This window comes from Trachypithecus francoisi, unplaced genomic scaffold (assembly GCF_009764315.1).
Source record: "Trachypithecus francoisi isolate TF-2019V2 unplaced genomic scaffold, Tfra_2.0 Lachesis_group0, whole genome shotgun sequence".
Classification (NCBI taxonomy): Eukaryota; Metazoa; Chordata; class Mammalia; order Primates; family Cercopithecidae; genus Trachypithecus; species Trachypithecus francoisi.
The window spans coordinates 187,288,190-187,306,205 of NW_022681453.1; the positions used below are offsets into that span (position 1 = coordinate 187,288,190).

Genomic DNA, 18,016 nt, shown 5'->3' on the forward strand with positions numbered 1-18,016 from the left:
TTTCATTTAAAATTTAAATCTTAAGTAGTTTCCCATGTCATGTAGCTGAAATTAAAATGTAATACAAGGATTTTGAATTTCCTGCTGCTGTTTAAATGTTGACTTTTTGCTTCTGTCTACTTTCTCCTTCTGTTACATTAGAAAACTTTCTAAGTAGAAATCATGTTTACTCATCACGCTAAATTTTGCCCCAAATTTTCTATAACTAAGAACTTTCTGAGTGCAATGAGTGTGACTTTCTTTGTCTCATTGTGAATCTAGTAAGCAGCTCAATGCCTGTTACATAGTGGGCTTTCAATAAATTTCTATTGAATAAATAATTTGGATTGAATTTCTGGGATTTGTGGTATTGTGTTTACTTGGCAGTAAATTCAGAATGTACTTTGTTTTAGTACATGTTGTTAAATACTATTTTTAAATGCATTCGTCTCTTTCCTTTCTTAGTAAGTTTATTTAAAAATTGCCCTTTATTTCCAAAGGGGATTTGAGTCAGCAGCAAGTAAAACTTACACATATAATATGGCCATAAAAATGAAAATAAGTACCTCAAAGGCTTCTTGGAAAAATAATGCTGTCTATAATACGTTCTAAATTGAAATCATTAAACTATTTGAAGGTGGGAGAACACTAATGAAATGACTGTAATTAAGCATTCATTACACAGTTTTACAGAATTTCTTGATTGTCTAGTCAATAAGGGAAATAAGATAGTTCATATTTTTGCATGGTCAGTTATAGTCTGACCAAAGAAATGCATTTTTCTTGGGATATTAACCTTCATTCATTCATCAAATATTTGTTACATGCCAACTTATATGCTATGATATAATAAAGCATAATGAGGAAGCGGCAGGGAATAAAAAGGACAGTCTCTACTCGTATAGAAGCAGATATATACACGTGTGATATGTACAGGGAGGGAGAAGTAAAGAGCACTCACTGTGCTGGAGGATTCAGGCAAAGTTTCATGGAGGAACCTGACATTCAGGTTGAGATGTAAGAGATTCCTAGGAATCAGCTAGATAATTCAAAGAGAATGGTGAAGTGCATTGGTGTAGGTATCATCGCTGAGATGTAAGAGACGTAATGGACGTGAAAGAAAGTCAGTGTATCTCAAAGAGAGGTAGAAGAGGTGGATTTGCATCCATCATTCCACTAACCTGTTGAAGATTTTTGAGCAGGAAAGTAGTATGATTAGATTTGCATTTGCAATAAATCACTCAGGCTACCAAATGAAGGACTCATTGAAGGAGAACAGTCGTAGACACTGGGAGACCAGTTGGATGTTTTTGGAGAATTCATAATGAAAAATGCTGGAATCTTGGCATGGGATTGTAGTAGTGGAAATGGTAAAATGTGGACATGTTTGTGAGTTATGGAATTCCCTATTTAGAGAGTAGGATCAACAGGATTTAGTTCTTGAATGGGAAGTAGGTAGAGTCTCAGAAATGATTCCCAATGTTCTCCTTTGAGCAACAACTGGGTGGATGAGAAAACCAAATGAGAAGCAGATCAGGGTAGATGATGAAATCTGTTTTAATATATTGAGTCTGAAAAGCATATGAGACATTCAAGCAGACTCATGAAATAGACAGTTGAGGATTGGGGCTTAGTATTCAGAATACAGATGAATTCTGGAGATAGAAATTCTGAAGTCTTCATAATATAGAAGGTATATCAAGTTTTGGCCATGGTGCTGGAGACAGTGAATAGGCAGAAAAAAGCAGAGGTCTAGTGTCAAATAGAGGGAATCCTTATTTACCAGCTGTTGGGCAATATGTTGGCTATTGTCATTAGTAACAATTTCACGGAAAGATTTAAGAAGCATTTTATTTTTCATAAGATGAAATTCCATTTGATGCAGATAGATAGCTTTCTGGTAAACTAGGCTGATCCAGAGATAATGATTTAAAAATTCCCAGGGACATTTGGTTAACATTTTACTTCCAATGATTCTCAACGAGAGAGGAAACCACCTCCTGATGGGGAGTTTGGAAATGAATGGGCACATTTTTATAAACTGTCACAATGACTAGAGGACACTGTTATCATTTAATGGGTAGGGAGCAAAATACCTTACTGTCGGACTCAAGAAGACCATAGTACTCTGTTGAGAGACACTGATAAACTCTTGTGCCACATATGTTTCTCTGGCTTGCTGATTGTAAAGTTCCCAGCTGCCTGTCAAGAATGGTCACGGACCCTCTCTAGATTTTCCTCTCTACAGCACTATCTTTGTCCTGAACCTAGAGGAGATGACAGCTCTGCCTCTGCTAATTGCACATTATTTCCCTGTTCTTCATGACTCCTCTGCAATTACATGGGGATATGTACATAATACCTATATAAATCAGATCCTTGAGAAGACCTAGTTGGTGTGTGCTGTCATTTTTGTTTGAATCCTGACTCTTACGGCTATCTTTTCTACATATTATTTGTCTCAAATATAGTTTCCTAGGGATCTTGTAATTCCAGATTTAGCTGCCCGATAAGTTACAAGAAGCTCTTGAATAAAGTGGTATCTTTTTGTTTGTTTCGTTTTTGTTTTGTTTTGGTTTGTTTTGTTTGGATATTAGTCTTTCAGAGGGTAAACTTGTCGTTTACTTTTGTAATTTAAGCAGACTGGATATTCTTGTCTCGTTGGTGGAGTGGCTTTTCCTTTCTGCTTGAAGGTGGTCCCAATAGTACTAAAGAGAAACATAGTTTCCTCATTAAACAATGTATTAAAATATGTTTGTTCAAAACATTCCTAAAAAATACTCAGTTAAGACTCCAGCGTTCTATCACAGAGGACATGGAAAAGTCATTTTGAACCTAGGAAAAATTTAAGGTCAGATTTTTCTAGTCAATAATGCCAGTCATAAAAAAGTCAGCGTAGATGGGCATTGAATGAAAGAGGGAATAAAGCTTTGCTTTTCTTTGATGACTCAAGATCAGCAGAAACCCAGAGTTCCTATTTTGAACACTTTACAAACCCAACTATAAATGGAGACAGTGACTGAGCAACTGGGCTGATGACAGGCATGCTCTCTGCTGCAGCTGTAAAGTCTGCCCCAAGAAAACAGTTCAAAATTTGCGTATTTTGAAATTGAAAACCAATAACATTCATAAACAAAAAAGAATTAATATAGACCTAACCCTTAGAAGTAACGTTTTTCATAAGTTTCTTCTTTCAGTCTCTTTCTTGGTGAAGACACACACACACACACACACACACACACACACCACACACACACACACACACACTATTTAAACATCCTAAAGTCTTTGAATTAAAGCATCAGGGCACAATTTCGGGAGCCATTGCTTTCTTCTAGGAAATATCTCACTGCTAGAGCTCTCTTTGGAGATGAGAAAATTTTTCTCAACTTTATTATGAATTCCGTTGTGTACATGTGAGCATCTATCTGAATATTTTACATATTATCACTATATGTTTGAAAATAGCATATTTAGCTATATACATATTTTTTTTCCTTTGCATTTTTACATGCCTTACATCACAGGAGGTGGAAAGGGTAAAGACTAGGAATTATTTTAAAGCATATTTATTTATGTTCTTCATGGTTCAAGAAAACTATGCTAATGTTCTTCTGGCCCACATATTCAATTAAATACACAGTGATTCTACTTACTGGATTATTTGGTGCTTCCAAGCATTTATTTTTGGCATTTCATTTCATTTTTGTTTTTACAGGAATTTTTGAACTTTTATTGTGATTTAACGTTTTTATTTTGAAAATCAAGTACGTTTTAAAAATTACTCTGCTGCAGCTGTAGTTTGCCCCCAAAAACAGATACTTCAAAATTCACATATTTTGAAAATAAAAATGAAGGTATAGAAATTTACATATACAGATTACTTATTTACCTATGATTTGTTATATGTATATAAATATATTTATGCAATCATCTATAAATACAGATATGCAAATAGATGTTATTTTTTGAGACTTGAATTTCTGTAGCAAGCCTTTTTTTTATGTGGTATTTTTCCATTAGTCATTTTCTAAGCATCTTCAACATGTAAAGCTCTGTGAGGTTAATAGGGGGAGGGTAGTATCCTAGGATGAATAGTATATGTCTCTCTGTCCCCCAGTCTGGTAGAGAAGCTATGCACAATAGATTAGATCAAATAGATTTCTACATTTTCAATCAGAATTAGCTGTGCCCAGGAGATAAGAACAGACAAGGTGCACCCCTGTGTGTCTGCCCTCTCTCTCAGGGCAGGCCCTCCACTTCCCTTTTGTTTAAGTTAGGATAACATGTTACTGTTCTTCATGACCAATGTCATGAAGCTTTTCCTCTACGTTACTTCTTTTAGAAATTTTAGTTTCAGGCCTTTCTCATTTTTAAATCATTAACCCAGTTTTAGTAAATGATGTCAGATAAGAGTCCAATATCATTCTTTTGTATGTGTACTTCTAGTTTCCCTAACATCATCTATTGAAGAAATTGTCCTTAACTATCATCTATTCTTTGCCCCCTCATCAAAAATCAATTGACTGTATATGTGTGGATATATTTCTGGGCTCTCTGTTCTGTTCTTTCGGTCTGTATATCTTGTTTTTCTTGCCAGTACCTTACTGTTTTGATTACTGTAGCTTTGTGATATATTTTGAAATTAGGAATTGTAATGCGTTCGGCTTTGTTCTTGGCTTCAAGATCAGTGTGGCTTTTTGTGGTCTTTTGTGGTTCCCTGTGAATTTTAGAATTATTTTTTCTATGTATGTAAAACCTCATTTAGGTATTTAGATAGGGATCTCACTGAATCTATAGATAACTTTGGGTGGGATATACATTCTAACAATATGAAGTCTTTCAACCTGTGAACACAGATGTTTATCCATTTGTTTGTGTCTTGTGTAATTTCTTTCATCAATGTTTAATAGTTTTCAGTATATAATCTTTCTCCTCCTTAGATAACTTTTTTCTAAGATTTTTATGCTATTGTAAGTAGAATTTTTTCCTTTTTTTAATTTTCTGTTGTTCATTGGCAGTGCACAGATATACAACTGATTTTTTTGCTTGTCTGTGAACTCTTTGAAGGCAAGATCATGCCTTATTTGTATTCTACATGGTAATACATAAATAATAATTAGCAGTTATTAATATTTTTCATTTATTTATTTTTATCGAGTTTCATTGGCAGTAATTTTTGCTTTCTTTTTTTCCTATTCTTCTTAGAGCTCCACTGGTTCAACGGCCTCTCCTCCAGTTTCGACCCCAGTCACAGGACACAAGAGAATGGTCATCCCGAACCAACCCCCTCTAACAGCAACCAAAAAGTCTACATTGAAACCACAGCCTGCACCTCAGGCTGGACCCATCCCTGTAGCTCCAATCGGAACACTCAAACCCCAACCTCAGCCAGTCCCAGCCTCCTACACCACAGCCTCCACTTCTTCAAGGCCTACCTTTAATGTGCAGGTGAAGTCAGCCCAGCCCAGCCCTCATTACATGGCTGCCCCTTCATCAGGACAAATGTATGGCTCAGGGCCCCAGAGCTATAACACTCAGCCAGTTCCCGTCTCTGGGCAGTGTCCACCTCCTTCAACACGGGGAGGCATGGATTATGCCTACATTCCACCACCAGGACTTCAACCTGAGCCTGGGTATGGGTATACCCCCAACCAGGGACGCTATTACGAAGGCTACTATGCAGCAGGGCCAGGTTATGGGGGCAGAAATGACTCTGATCCTGCCTATGGTCAACAAGGTCACCCAAATACCTGGAAACGGGAACCCGGGTACACTCCTCCTGGAGCAGGGAACCAGAACCCTCCTGGGATGTATCCAGTCACTGGTCCCAAGAAGACCTATATCACAGATCCTGTTTCAGCCCCCTGTGCACCACCATTGCAGTCAAAGGTAAGAAACTCAGTAACATAATGAGGAGAATACAGGGGTGCCTATCTTAGTCTGCCTTCCCCAGGAAGCAAAGCCTAAGGCAAAAGTGTATGTGTTACTTTGATTTCACTAATAAATACAATACCAGGGAAGGATGAGTAAAACCAGAGAGGAGAGAGAGACTATTTGGTGTATTACCAATATGGCCACTGTTTAGTATCAAATGGAATTGCTTGTTCAATCTCGAAGAATCATCTTCCAAAAGGCCACAGAAACTGTAGTATCTCAGGGCGAAATGTTCTGATGGAGAGAGAGAAAATAATTTATTTTTCACATCCTTCCCTATATTGGTTAAAACTTCTCTCTATTGTGCAGAAAATTCCTCTACACTTTGCATTTGCTTGGATATTAAATAGGTCTGTAGCATCTCAAGCCTCAGCAAGGGTAGCTATCTACAGGTGAGACATGTGGAGGGCAAAACTGAGTTGAACTGTTGTTAGGCTGTGGCCCTGTGAAGCGATTATAACTCCCGCAATGTTGGTACCACAGCGGTTGCTGGGGCAGAGCAAGTGGCTAAGGACCCAAGAGATGGGTGAGGTCAAGCGGGTCTAAGATAATGCAAACACCTTGGATAGTTCCTCCTTTGAGAAGGGGCTGCAGTATAATGCGACTTGTTTGTGACACCTTATTTATTCATTTTACTAACCCTCCAGAAACAATCTTATGCTTCAGCCTTTAGCACTATTAAGCAATGTTTAAAAACTCCTTATGAGTGACAGTTACTTCTTATTTGATTTAATTGTCCGTATGTGAACCTTTGAAGTTAACACTCTCTGTTACTTCGTCTGAATAGGTAAGGTGTAATACTACACATGCCCACTCACCACAACTTTGATTTTTCATTAGTACTGGAACCAACACAATGTTGATTCCTCCCATTATAACCAGAAGAACCAATAACTTAGAATGGGTGAAAATAGAGGAACTGGGCCAGTTTCCAGCCGTTTGGGTTGGAAGAGTGCCCTTCTTTCTTTACAGTTAGAACTGTGAGAAATCATAAATTTGAGAGCCCCCAGTTAGCTAGAAGATCAATGGTAGTTTTGGGGGATGGATTGGGGAGAAGTTTGGACTGTATTTTTAAAAATTGTTTCCACATTTTTAACAAGATTGTCAATTTCAAGACAGATCTATTCACATATTCAACATTATATCAAAAATTTCCTTATAGGGTGTTTACTAAACTTTTTCTTACAGGAAACTTGGCCGTATTAATGGTGTTCTATGTGAGTTTCACATTCTATAGGGAATAGAGCTCTTCCTGACAGTGGCGACTGTGAAGAGTGGGAGAAATCCTATAGCCTTATGTGTGACCACTATATGAAATTGGCCAGCCATGATCCTTTTTCAATAGATAGATTCCAAATTAGAATTTTCAATGATTTTAAACATTACTCAGTTCTTGAAGTCTCTCTATGAAAAGAAATGTTATTACAGCTGTTTATTTCTTTTTAAAATAAATGTGTCCAAAATAGCCAGTCTGGGCAGCCTTGCTCTTTGTTAATGTCACAGTATATTTGCATCAGTTCCTCCTGACCCAGACAAGGGGAGTCTGTTTTCAAAACAACCAGTTCAGAGAAACAGATTATTCAACTTAACCACACTTTTTGTTTTTAACAATTGCAACAGATTTACCTAGGGAAGATTACAGTAAAATAAGACTTGAGGCCAGAACAATTGCCGTCAAGATTTAAGTTCAAATAGATAGGCGATTTTGCCCTGCCCAAAGCAGGGTGACTGAAAGGATGGCAGAGTGATGTTCCTGAAGGAATGACATGGTGTCTGCCTTGTTTGAGGACTGTGTTATCCCACATAGGAACCAGACATGAGAGAAAGCAAAACTGTGTGTCTTGACGAGACTCACCTGGTGAGAAGTACTGAGCTAGTCTTCAGGTGTTGTTTTCTCACTAAGTCACTGGGTACTCTGGCCAGCCTCTCTTCAGCATTTGGAACCCATCCATTGGTGTAGGAAAAAGAATCAGCCCCCACTGCTAGAACTGGATCTAAAATGCTGGGTCCAGCCACTTCCTTAACATTTGGCCTGTCCTCACCGACCGACCCAGGCAGATGGAATGAATTTTTACAAACCACTCATCAGAAAACATGGAACTTTATTTTGCTTCTTATTTGAGCAAGGTAGTCATTCAAGATGTTCTATTAGATGATTACAGATTTGGGGTATCAGTAGATTTTATGTGATTTTTAAAATTTTTGATATATTTGTTTTTCAACAGTTTCATGTGTTTTCACATCATATTCGGTTGTGCATTTTAAAAATGAAAATTAAACCATGTACTTTTCACTCTGATTAAGAGTGGTTAGAGGTTGATATTTAGCCATCTGTCTGTCTGTGCTTTGGGAAAGGGGGAAGAGGCTGATGAAGCTATGGAGAAATTCTGGGCGCGTTGTGAGGGCATTGGCTGATGAAGGGGTGGGTTCCTTCACAGTTGGCCTTTGAGCAAAACACTACAGTATTCTACTGCACCTGTGCACAGAGGACCTTATTGTCCTTATATTGACTGTTTGGCTTAATTATGTGACTACGGGCGTGAGAAATGAGCTCCAAATTCTTATCCCAGTTCTTTCCTTGACATTCCTCTTCCAGTTTGAGGAAAACCTCTAGACCTCTTTATGTCACGCTTCAAACCTCAGTAAAGTAGAACATCATCTTTACTAATTAATTAATGATTGCAAAAGACTTGGAAATTTCCAAGGGCTGAATAATTGCCAAGTGAAGACTGTTCAGCTTTCCACTGGCTTTCATTTATTTTAAAATTTTTTTAGTCACTGATGGAAAACTTACCCTCATGTCTGAAAACAATTATACTTTATTACATTGAGTATTTCTGGGGAGTTTGGCATTTAACCCATTAAGGAAAAAGTTAAAAGATGAAATAAATAAATCTCCCCTATATTCGAGATGAGCTGCTTTAGTTTTCCTATATCAGGATAGTATAAAAAGAGGAATATGATATAGTAAAAAAGAGGAGAGACAAGATGGGGAAATGGAGAAAGGAAAGAAAGAATGAAAAGGAAGAAATGAAGAAAGGAAAGAGAATGAGAACCTGCAAGGCTTAGGGGATCATGATTGTATTTATGTTCCCATAATGCACTGAGCAGTGAATTTGCATGCCACAGTGGACCACACTGTACTTCCTACATCATCTGAGCTGAGTTCCTTGGAAAATACTGTTATAAATAAGTCTTTATAAGGCAGAAATGTTCTCTTCTCATTGGAAATCCTCTTAAAGATGCAGTGGAATCTCTTCTCTTTGCCGATTTATAAAAGCTAATGTTAGCTACATCTTGCCATGTGGTTCACAGAACTCGTGTCCTGTGCGTTATATATATCCCTGTGAGTTGGGATCCACGTGTTCTCCGGTATTTAGATAAAGTGGCTCAGCTTGAAAGTTCCAGAGCCAGGACCTGGAAGCTAGTCACAACTCTCGGGTCTAAAGTGACCAGGCAACTTTAGCCTCCACTTATCATAAAAACTCATCTCCATCAGCCTCAGCTATTAAAGGGACAGGTATTTGCTGCATAGTGTGGGGAAGTGCTGGGGCTGTGCATCCCAGGGGAGCTGGAGAATCTTGTCCCAATTAGTGTAGAAGTTGTGTTAAATTCTGAAACCATCTACTATTAAAATTTCCTGGGAAAATATTTGAGGAAAATGAGACCTTGGAGGTCAACCAACCATCTTTCTGTAAATCTAAAAGTTTTTCTTTTCCAGAATTAGAACAGATTGTTGCTTTTCATTTGGATTTCAAGTTTGGGGCATATGTTATGGTTCAGAGAAGAGTGTAGAGGTAATGAAGTGATCTTGGCCCACTGCAACCTCCACCTCCCGGGTTCAAGTGATTTTCCTGCCTCAACCTACCAAGTAGCTGGGATTACAGGCACCTGCCACCACACTGGGCTAACTTTTTATATCTTTAGTAGAGACAGGGTTTCACCATGTTGGCCAGGCTGGTCTCAAACTCCTGACCCCAGGTGATCTACCTGCTTCGACCTCCCAAAGTGCTGGGATTATAGGTGTGAGCACCATGCCCAGCCTATTTTAATTTTTGAAAAGAGAAAGTTATATACATTGGTTGCACTGTAAAGAATTGTTGGCATTTGGAAAGAGTTATCCATATGGTTATCACTGTGTTTATTATCTCTCAATTCTAGGATCAGAGAAAGAAAATGGAAGAGATGATTAGGGTGGGCAGAGGAATGAACGCAGATAGATCCCTCAAGTCAGTAGCTAACACCAGAATACATGTGAAGATGAGAATGGTAGATATTGCTTAAGGCCAGTGACTGTAATATTAGTAATTCCTCTTTGTACAGCCTTTTTAGTTTCCAGAGCACTTTGGAGAGCTCACAAAATCAATGATTATTAAGCCCAAGTAGAGGTCTTTGTCTTTCTTTTTCTGATGAGGATTCAAAAGCCCAGTGATGAGAGCCACTCACTTAACGTCATATGTCAAATTCATCGGAGAGCCACAGCTCCGAGTCAGGTCTTCTAAAGATCGTTCCCGTGCTTTGACCATGGCAAGTGACTGAATGTTGGTATGCTTTGGATGGCAGAGCTTCTCATCAGCACCAGTGTACATGCCTCGCCTGTGACCCTTATTACACGTAGAGAGTAAAGTGGGCTTAGGCAGTCATCATGGCATTTGGATAAGATCAGCAGTTGGAGGGGAAGCACCCATTAAATCCCTGCCTGGCACCCAGGCCTGGTGTCTTGAAGCTATCCTTCCCCATCCCCATCACCCAGATAAAATTTGTCCCAAGGTTTTTTCTACCTACACTAAGTACTTACTATGGAGTTTAGTCATCCCCATTTGTCACTTGAACCATTGAAATGGGTTCTTACTTAGGGTTTCCTCCCCCAGTCGTCTCCGTACCCATACATCCTACATGTAATACCAGATTAATCTTTCTGTGGTATCTTATCATTAATTGCCTTATGCAAAAACCTTAACAAGTTCCCAACTAGTTACAGAATACATTGAAACCCCAAACTGGATTTTCAGTTTTATCTCCCCCTGTGTCCTGGATTCCAGCTGATACATTACATTTTTAGTTAATTCTCATCTCTATGGCTTTGCTCACCAAGCTCCTTCTTCGCAGTCCTTCCCCAAATAAAATCTACACATCTAAGAGTGACCCATTAAGACCCAGCTACAGTGTTAATTTCTCCCATAAGGCTTTCTCCTCTTCCTAAAATCTAGTTGTGTGTTATTTCACCCTCTCTTTTAGATGTTTTTACACTCTTACTGTACTAGAGTCATTTGTGTTCCTGTCTCCTATCAACCGGTGCCCAAGCATATATTAGACTAAGTTTTAGGAGATAGAGATGATATCTGAACAAACCCTGTGTCTCCTGGAGTAAGTAGCACAGAACCTAATATATGGTTGTTGAATGAATATGTTTGAAGAAACTTTTTTTTTTGTCCTTCTAAAATCAGGTCTAAATCTGCTTTAGAACTTAGCAGATTGCTCAGCAAAACACTGAAACCAAAATCTATTTCTGCTAAACAACTTACTTACCTCAGTAACATGAGAATTGTCACACGAGCAACTCAATATTCAAAGTAGCTAAATAATTTTTCAGGTTCACTCTTGCTCTAATATTTTAAGTTTCTTTATATTATTGTTTGAAGAGTAGATGATTTTGGTGAAGGTCAGTTTCTCACTTTCATCTTCTATATTTCGTACTTCTTGTTTTTTAAGATGTTTTGTGCCTCGCTGCGATCACAAAGATTTTATTCTGTTTTATTTAAGATGAGTTACAATATAAACTTAGGTTTGTGATTCAAGTTAATTTTTGTATATTGTGTGAGTTGTGTCAAACTTTTTTTTTTTTTTTTTGCATTGGACTGTTCCCATTTTTTCCCACAAGCTTTTTTGAAATCTCTTCTCCCATTGAATTACCTAGATACCTTTGACAAAAGTCATTTGATGTCAAGAATAATATTTTCTAGATTTTCTTCTAGGATCTGTATAGTTTTAGGTTTTACATTTATGTCTTTAATTCATCTGGAGTTGATCATTGTATATGGTGAAAGGTAAGGGTTCAATTTCAATTTTCTGCATAGGACTAGCCGGTTATCCCGGCAGCATTTATTGAATTGAGAGTTCTTTCTCCATGGCTTGTTTTTGTTGGCTTTGTCATAGATTAGATGATTGTAGGTGTGTGGCTTTATTTTTGAGTCCTTTAACTCTGACATCAGCCTAGTCAAAGATTTTATGACAAACACTCCAAAAGCAATTGCAACAAAAACAAAAATTGACAAGTGAGACCTAGTTAAAGAGCTGCATGGCAGAAGAAACTGTCAACAGAGTGACAGACAGCCTATAGAATGGGAGAAAACATTTGCAAACTATGCATCTGACGAAAGTCTAATATCCAGAATCTGTAAGGAACTCAAACAATCAACAAGCAGCAAACAACCAGCCCCATTAAAAAGTGAGCAAAGGACATGAACAGTCACTTTTGAAAAGAAGACAAAAAAAAAAAGAAAAGACATACAAACAGCCAACAACCATATGGAAAAGTGCTCAACATCACTAGTCATTAGGTAAATGCAAATCAAAGTCACAATGAGAGAGTATCTCACACCAGTCAGAATGGCTACTGTTAAATTTTTTTTTTTTAATAACAAATTCTGGTAAGGTTGTGGAGAAAAGGGAACACTTATACACTGCTGGTTGGAATGTAAATTAGTTAAGCCACTGTGGAAAACAGTCTGGAGATTTCTCAAAGAAGTTAAAATAAAATTACCATTTGACTCAGCTATTCCACTACTGGGTATATATCCAAAGTAATGTAAGTCATTCTACCATAAAGACACATGAATGTCTATGTTCATCGTAGCCCTATTCGCCATAGCAAAGACATGGAATCAACCTAGATGTCTGTCAATGGTAGACTGGATTTTAAAAAGTGTGGTGCATGTTCAACATGGAATACTACTCAGCCATAAATAAGAAGGAGATCATGGCCTTTGAAACAACATGTATAGAACTGGAACTCATAATCCTAATCTACTTAATTTAGGAATGGAAAACCAAATACCACATATTCTCATTTAGAAGTGCTAGCTAAACATTGAGTACACATAAACACAAAGGAGGGAACAGTAGACACTGGCACCTATTTGAGGGTGGAGAGTGGGAGGAGGATGAGGATTGAAAAACGACGTATCAGGCAGTATGCTGATTAACTAGTTGACAAAATTATCTGTACACCAAACCCCTGGGATGTGCAATTTATCCATGTAATAAACCTGCACATATACCCTTTGAACCTAAAATAAAAGTTGGAACGAGAAAAAAACATCAATTTGGCTATATATCCATATATGTTTGGGCCTTGCTAGACTCTATTCTTTTCCATTAATTTATATATCTCTCCTTATGCCAATGCCACACTGTCTTGATCACTTACTTTTTTTTTTTAAGTTCCAGGATACATGTACAAAATGTGAAGGTTTGTTACATAGGTATATGTGTGCTATGGTGGTTTGCTGCAGCTGTTGACCCACCTCTAGCATCCCTCCCTTCATCCCCCATCCTCTAAGAGACCCCAGTGTGTGATATTCCCTTCCCTGTGTCCATGTATTCTTACTGTTCAACTCTTACCTATGAGTAAGAACATAGACTGATTGGTTTTCTGTTCCTGTGTTAGTTTGCTGAGACTGAGGCCATCCCACTTCATCCACTTCCCACTTCAAAACATGAACCCACCCTTTTTTATGGCTGCATAGTATTCCATGGTATAAATGTGCCATATTTTCTTTATCCAGTCTATCATTGATGGGCATTTGTGTTGGTTCCAAGTCTTTGCTATTGTAAATAGTGCTGCATTAAGAATACATGTGCATGTGTCTTTATAGTAGAATTATTTATAATCATTTGGGTATATACCCAGTAATTGGATTGCTAGGTCAAATGGTATTTCTAGTTCTAGATCCTTGTGGAATTGCCACACTATCTTCCACAATGGTTGAACTAATTTACATTCCCACCAATAGTGTAAAAGCTTTCTATTTCTCTGCAGCCTCGCCAGCATCTGTTGTTTCCTGACTTTTTAACAGGTGTCCTGTCATCAGATAGAACTTTTTTTCCCCCTTTTTAAAGTCAGCAAGGCTCATTGTTACAGCTCTCCTGTCTACCCAGTTTGGTTACAACAGTTTTGCAAATCCTTTCCTATACCTTTCCAGCTGAAGATAAGCACTTCCTACTATATTTCCAGAGCTTTCATCTATGTCTTGGTTTAAACATTTGCCTTTGTTTTAACCTTTTACCATTTCTGCTTTATATTGGTAGATAATCTCACCCCCAAATACATAGACTATGAACTCCTTCGGAGCAAGCTCATTTTTTTCTGTTGTTCTTTGTGTCTTTTTTTCCCTATCCACCTCCAAATCTTACCCCACATTTCTGAAAATAGCACCCAAAGCAATAGCTCTCACCTTTGGGAGTACTTAGTACATTTTTTAAAAGTGAATGTATTGTACAGCCTGGACCACCATAACAAAAATACATGGACTGAGTGGCTTAAATAGCAGAGATTTATTTCCTTATAGATTGAGGCTGGAAGTCCGAGATCAGGGTGTTAGCACGGTGGGGTTCTGCTGAGGACTGTCTTCCTGCCTTACAGATAGCCACATTCTCACTGTGTCCTTACATGGTGTGTGTGGGGAGGGAGCAAGCCCGCTGAGTGTCTTTTCTTGTAAGGTCACTAGTACCATCATGAGGGCCCCATCCTTATGACCTCATCTAAGCTTAATTATTTCTCAAAGGTCCATCTACACATGCTATCACTTTGGGGTTAAGGCTTCAACATATAAATTTATAAATGGACTCAATTTACTCCATAGCAATAAATTAGGCCTTTTGGCTATAGATCTGTAAGTGCATAATTGGCACTGAGTGATGGAATGCAGATCAGAATAGCCTATGTTACTAGAAACATATGTATGTAGAAACTACATGCATAGTTATTTAACAGAAGTTTATTGAACTTTGTGTTGGCTTTGAAGAATTTTCCTAGACACTCAGTAGGGCCCTATTAGCATTTAAGACATTGTACAGCTCAGGTGCATTTTCCTTTAAGGATACATTTAACCTGCCAGATGTCATCTCATTTTTAAGACCAGAGAAAAAGAGAGCAGCATCTGTTATTTCTTGACTTTTTAATAATAGCCATTCTGACTGGTGTGAGAGATGGTATCTCATTGTTGTTTTGATTTGCATTCCTCTAATGATCAGTGATTTTGAGCTTTTTTTCATATGTTTGTTGACCGCATAAATGTCTTATTTTGAGAAGTGTCTTCATATCCTTTGCCTGCTTTTTGATGAGGTTTTTTTGTTTGTTTGTTTCTTGTAAATTTGTTTAAGTTCCTTGTATATTCTCGATATTAGACCTGTGTCAGATGGGTAGATCACAAAGATTTTCTCCCATTCTGTAGGTTACTTATTCACTCTGATGATAGTTTCTTTTGCAAAAGCTCTTTACTTTAATTAGATCTCATTTGTCCATTTTGGCTTTTGTTGCAATTGCTTTTGGCGTTTTCATCATGAAGCTGTTGCCTGTGCCTATCTCCTGAATAGTGTTGCCTAAGTTTTCTTCTAGGGTTTTTATGCTTGCTTTTGGGTTTTACATTTAAGTATTTAATCCATCTTGAGTTAATTTTTGTATAAAGTATAAGGAAGTGGTCCAGTTTTAGTTTTCTGCATACGGCTAGCCAGTTTTTCTAGCACCATTTATTGAATAGGGAATCCTTTCCCCATTTCTTGTTTCTCTCAGGTTTGTCAAAGATCAGATGGCTGTAGATGTGTGGTATTATTTCTGAGGACTCTGTTCTGTTCCATTGGTCTATATCTCTGTTTTGGTACCAGTACCATGCTGTTTTGGTCACTGTAGCCTTGTAGTATAGTTTGAAATCAGGTAGCATGATGCCTCCAGCTTTGTTCTTTTTCTTAGGATTGCCTTGGCTATACAGGCTCTTTTTCATTTCTACAGGGTTTTTTTTTTTTTTCATTTCCATATAAATTTTAGCATCAGCTTGTTGATGTCCACAAAATAGGCTGCTGTGATCTGGAGATTGCCTTGAATCTTTAGATCAATTTGAAAAGAGCTGATACCTTAACAATACTGAGTTTTTCAATCCGTGAAGATGGCCTATCTCTTAATTTATTAATGTCTTCTCTAATTTTTCTCATCTATATATCATAGTTTTGCATATACTTTGGTAAACTTATCCTTAAGAACTTCAAATTTCGGATGCTATTGTACGTGGTATTTTAAAATTTGTTTATAATCATTTGTTATTAGCATATAGAAGTAACAATAGATTTTTATATACTGCCTTTGTATTCTATAACTTGTTAAATGTAATAGTTGTACTAGCTTCTTTAATAAGACTTCTCAGGCAATTCTACCTGATCATTTTTCTGAAAATTGTTGATGCAGTTGTTTATTTCCTTTATGGATAAATCTATTCATTAACATTTTATGTTTGAAAGATTTGCTTGCAGATTGAAAAAGAAACAGTATCCTACAACTTTGAAGGAAATAAGTTAGAAAAAATAAGAAATCTTTATTCTCCACTTCCATAGGCTAGCCTAGTTAAACCATCAGACATAGAAGCGATTTTCAGAATCCCCATCAGTCATAACCCCTTACCTTTACAGATGAGAAAACTGAGGCCTGAAGAGTTGCAATGACTTTCAGAGTTATGTAGTTAGAAAGTGACCACATGTGAGTGCAAAATGTAACTCTTCTATTCTGCGATCCTTCTCTACATTGGTTAAGAATAGTTCAAGACAGGGGAGGTCAGAAGTAAGTAACCTTTAAAAGGTGTAATAATAACTATTGTCAGAATGATCTTATTTCCTATCTTTAGAACCCCATCATCAGTTTTGTAAGGCCATTTAATAATAGAAAATGGTTCCGATTCTAGTGCTCCCTATTCTGTCTCACAGCTGCTCCTGTGAAAACACTTGTTCATGGGCTCTGTGTAATTTTGACTCAGTCCATAATCTTTCTATCCTGTTTTTAAACGTTATCATCAGAATGGATATGCTGGTATACTAAGAAATGCCTGTGAATATTATGTATTTATTTTACTTATCTAATCATTTTCATAGATTCGGTTGTTTAAAAATACCCCAGGTCTCAAATCCCTTTGGAAAGTTCAGCAAATCATTTTAACAGGGGATTCTGGCAGTATGTAATTCTTTGTGTTTACAGAATGAGAGAACTTCTATTTATCAGTGTTTTTTATTTGTTTTGTTTTACTTCAGTTCTAAGGAAAGCAGTTATTTTGCTTATTGACATATTGATGTATTCCTTTGGGAATCTCATTTCTTTCTTGGCCAGCTACAAACACTCATAGTGTCCAGTTTCAACAAGAGACTATAGTTATTCTCTTCTTCACCAAACAAAGAAATGTGAACCATTATTGATAAATAATTTCTGGTGAATATTAAAGCTTTGAAATGTTTTGCACACAGAGTGTTAGGAAGTGTCTTATAGTGAAAGACACATGTTTTTACTACTATAGTATCAAAAGTGCCATTGTCCCACATACAAAGATTTGCTTGTTACTTCAGTTCTTTGATTTTCTGGAATACAGCAACCCCAACTTTTAGAAATACTCTAACAAAGAATATGGTCTTTGATCTGTTTCATCTTTGGACTTCAGAGAATGATCTTCAAATAATACAGTTTGGTTTATTTCAGAAAGTTGCTTCCCTAAAATAAAATTTTGAAAATATGAGATAATAATATTTAAATTTTTTTTCAATCACTTGTAAAATTTACTAAACACTCTCATATAAGAAAAACTCTATAACTTGTTCGGAGGCAACTTCTTTAGTATCCTACCAATACTGAATGCCTAAGGGAGGGTGAGAGCTGATGTCACCTCACTGCCAGCCCAGTGTTCTTTCCACTCTGTGAAACTTGTCTCCATTTATAGCTGTCTGTGTTTGTATATGTTACCTCTATTTTATGTAGAGTTGTCCAAACGTAAAATATTCCTTGGGCACAGCAGTTTAGAGACTAAAACTTCTGAGTAGTATTTCCGGGACATAACATATATTTAACATT

General features: G+C 37.2%; 1 protein-coding gene across 9 annotated transcripts in view; it reads left to right on the forward strand.

Moving 5' to 3' along the window:
- Positions 1-18,016, forward strand: part of LPP (LIM domain containing preferred translocation partner in lipoma) — a 731,638-nt gene that overhangs the window by 461,752 nt on the left and 251,870 nt on the right. For all 9 annotated transcript variants that reach the window (XM_033213032.1, XM_033213033.1, XM_033213039.1 and 6 more), the window contains one exon: positions 5,188-5,871. In XM_033213032.1, the coding sequence (XP_033068923.1) occupies positions 5,188-5,871 (684 nt within the window). The remainder of the gene's footprint in view (positions 1-5,187; positions 5,872-18,016) is intronic.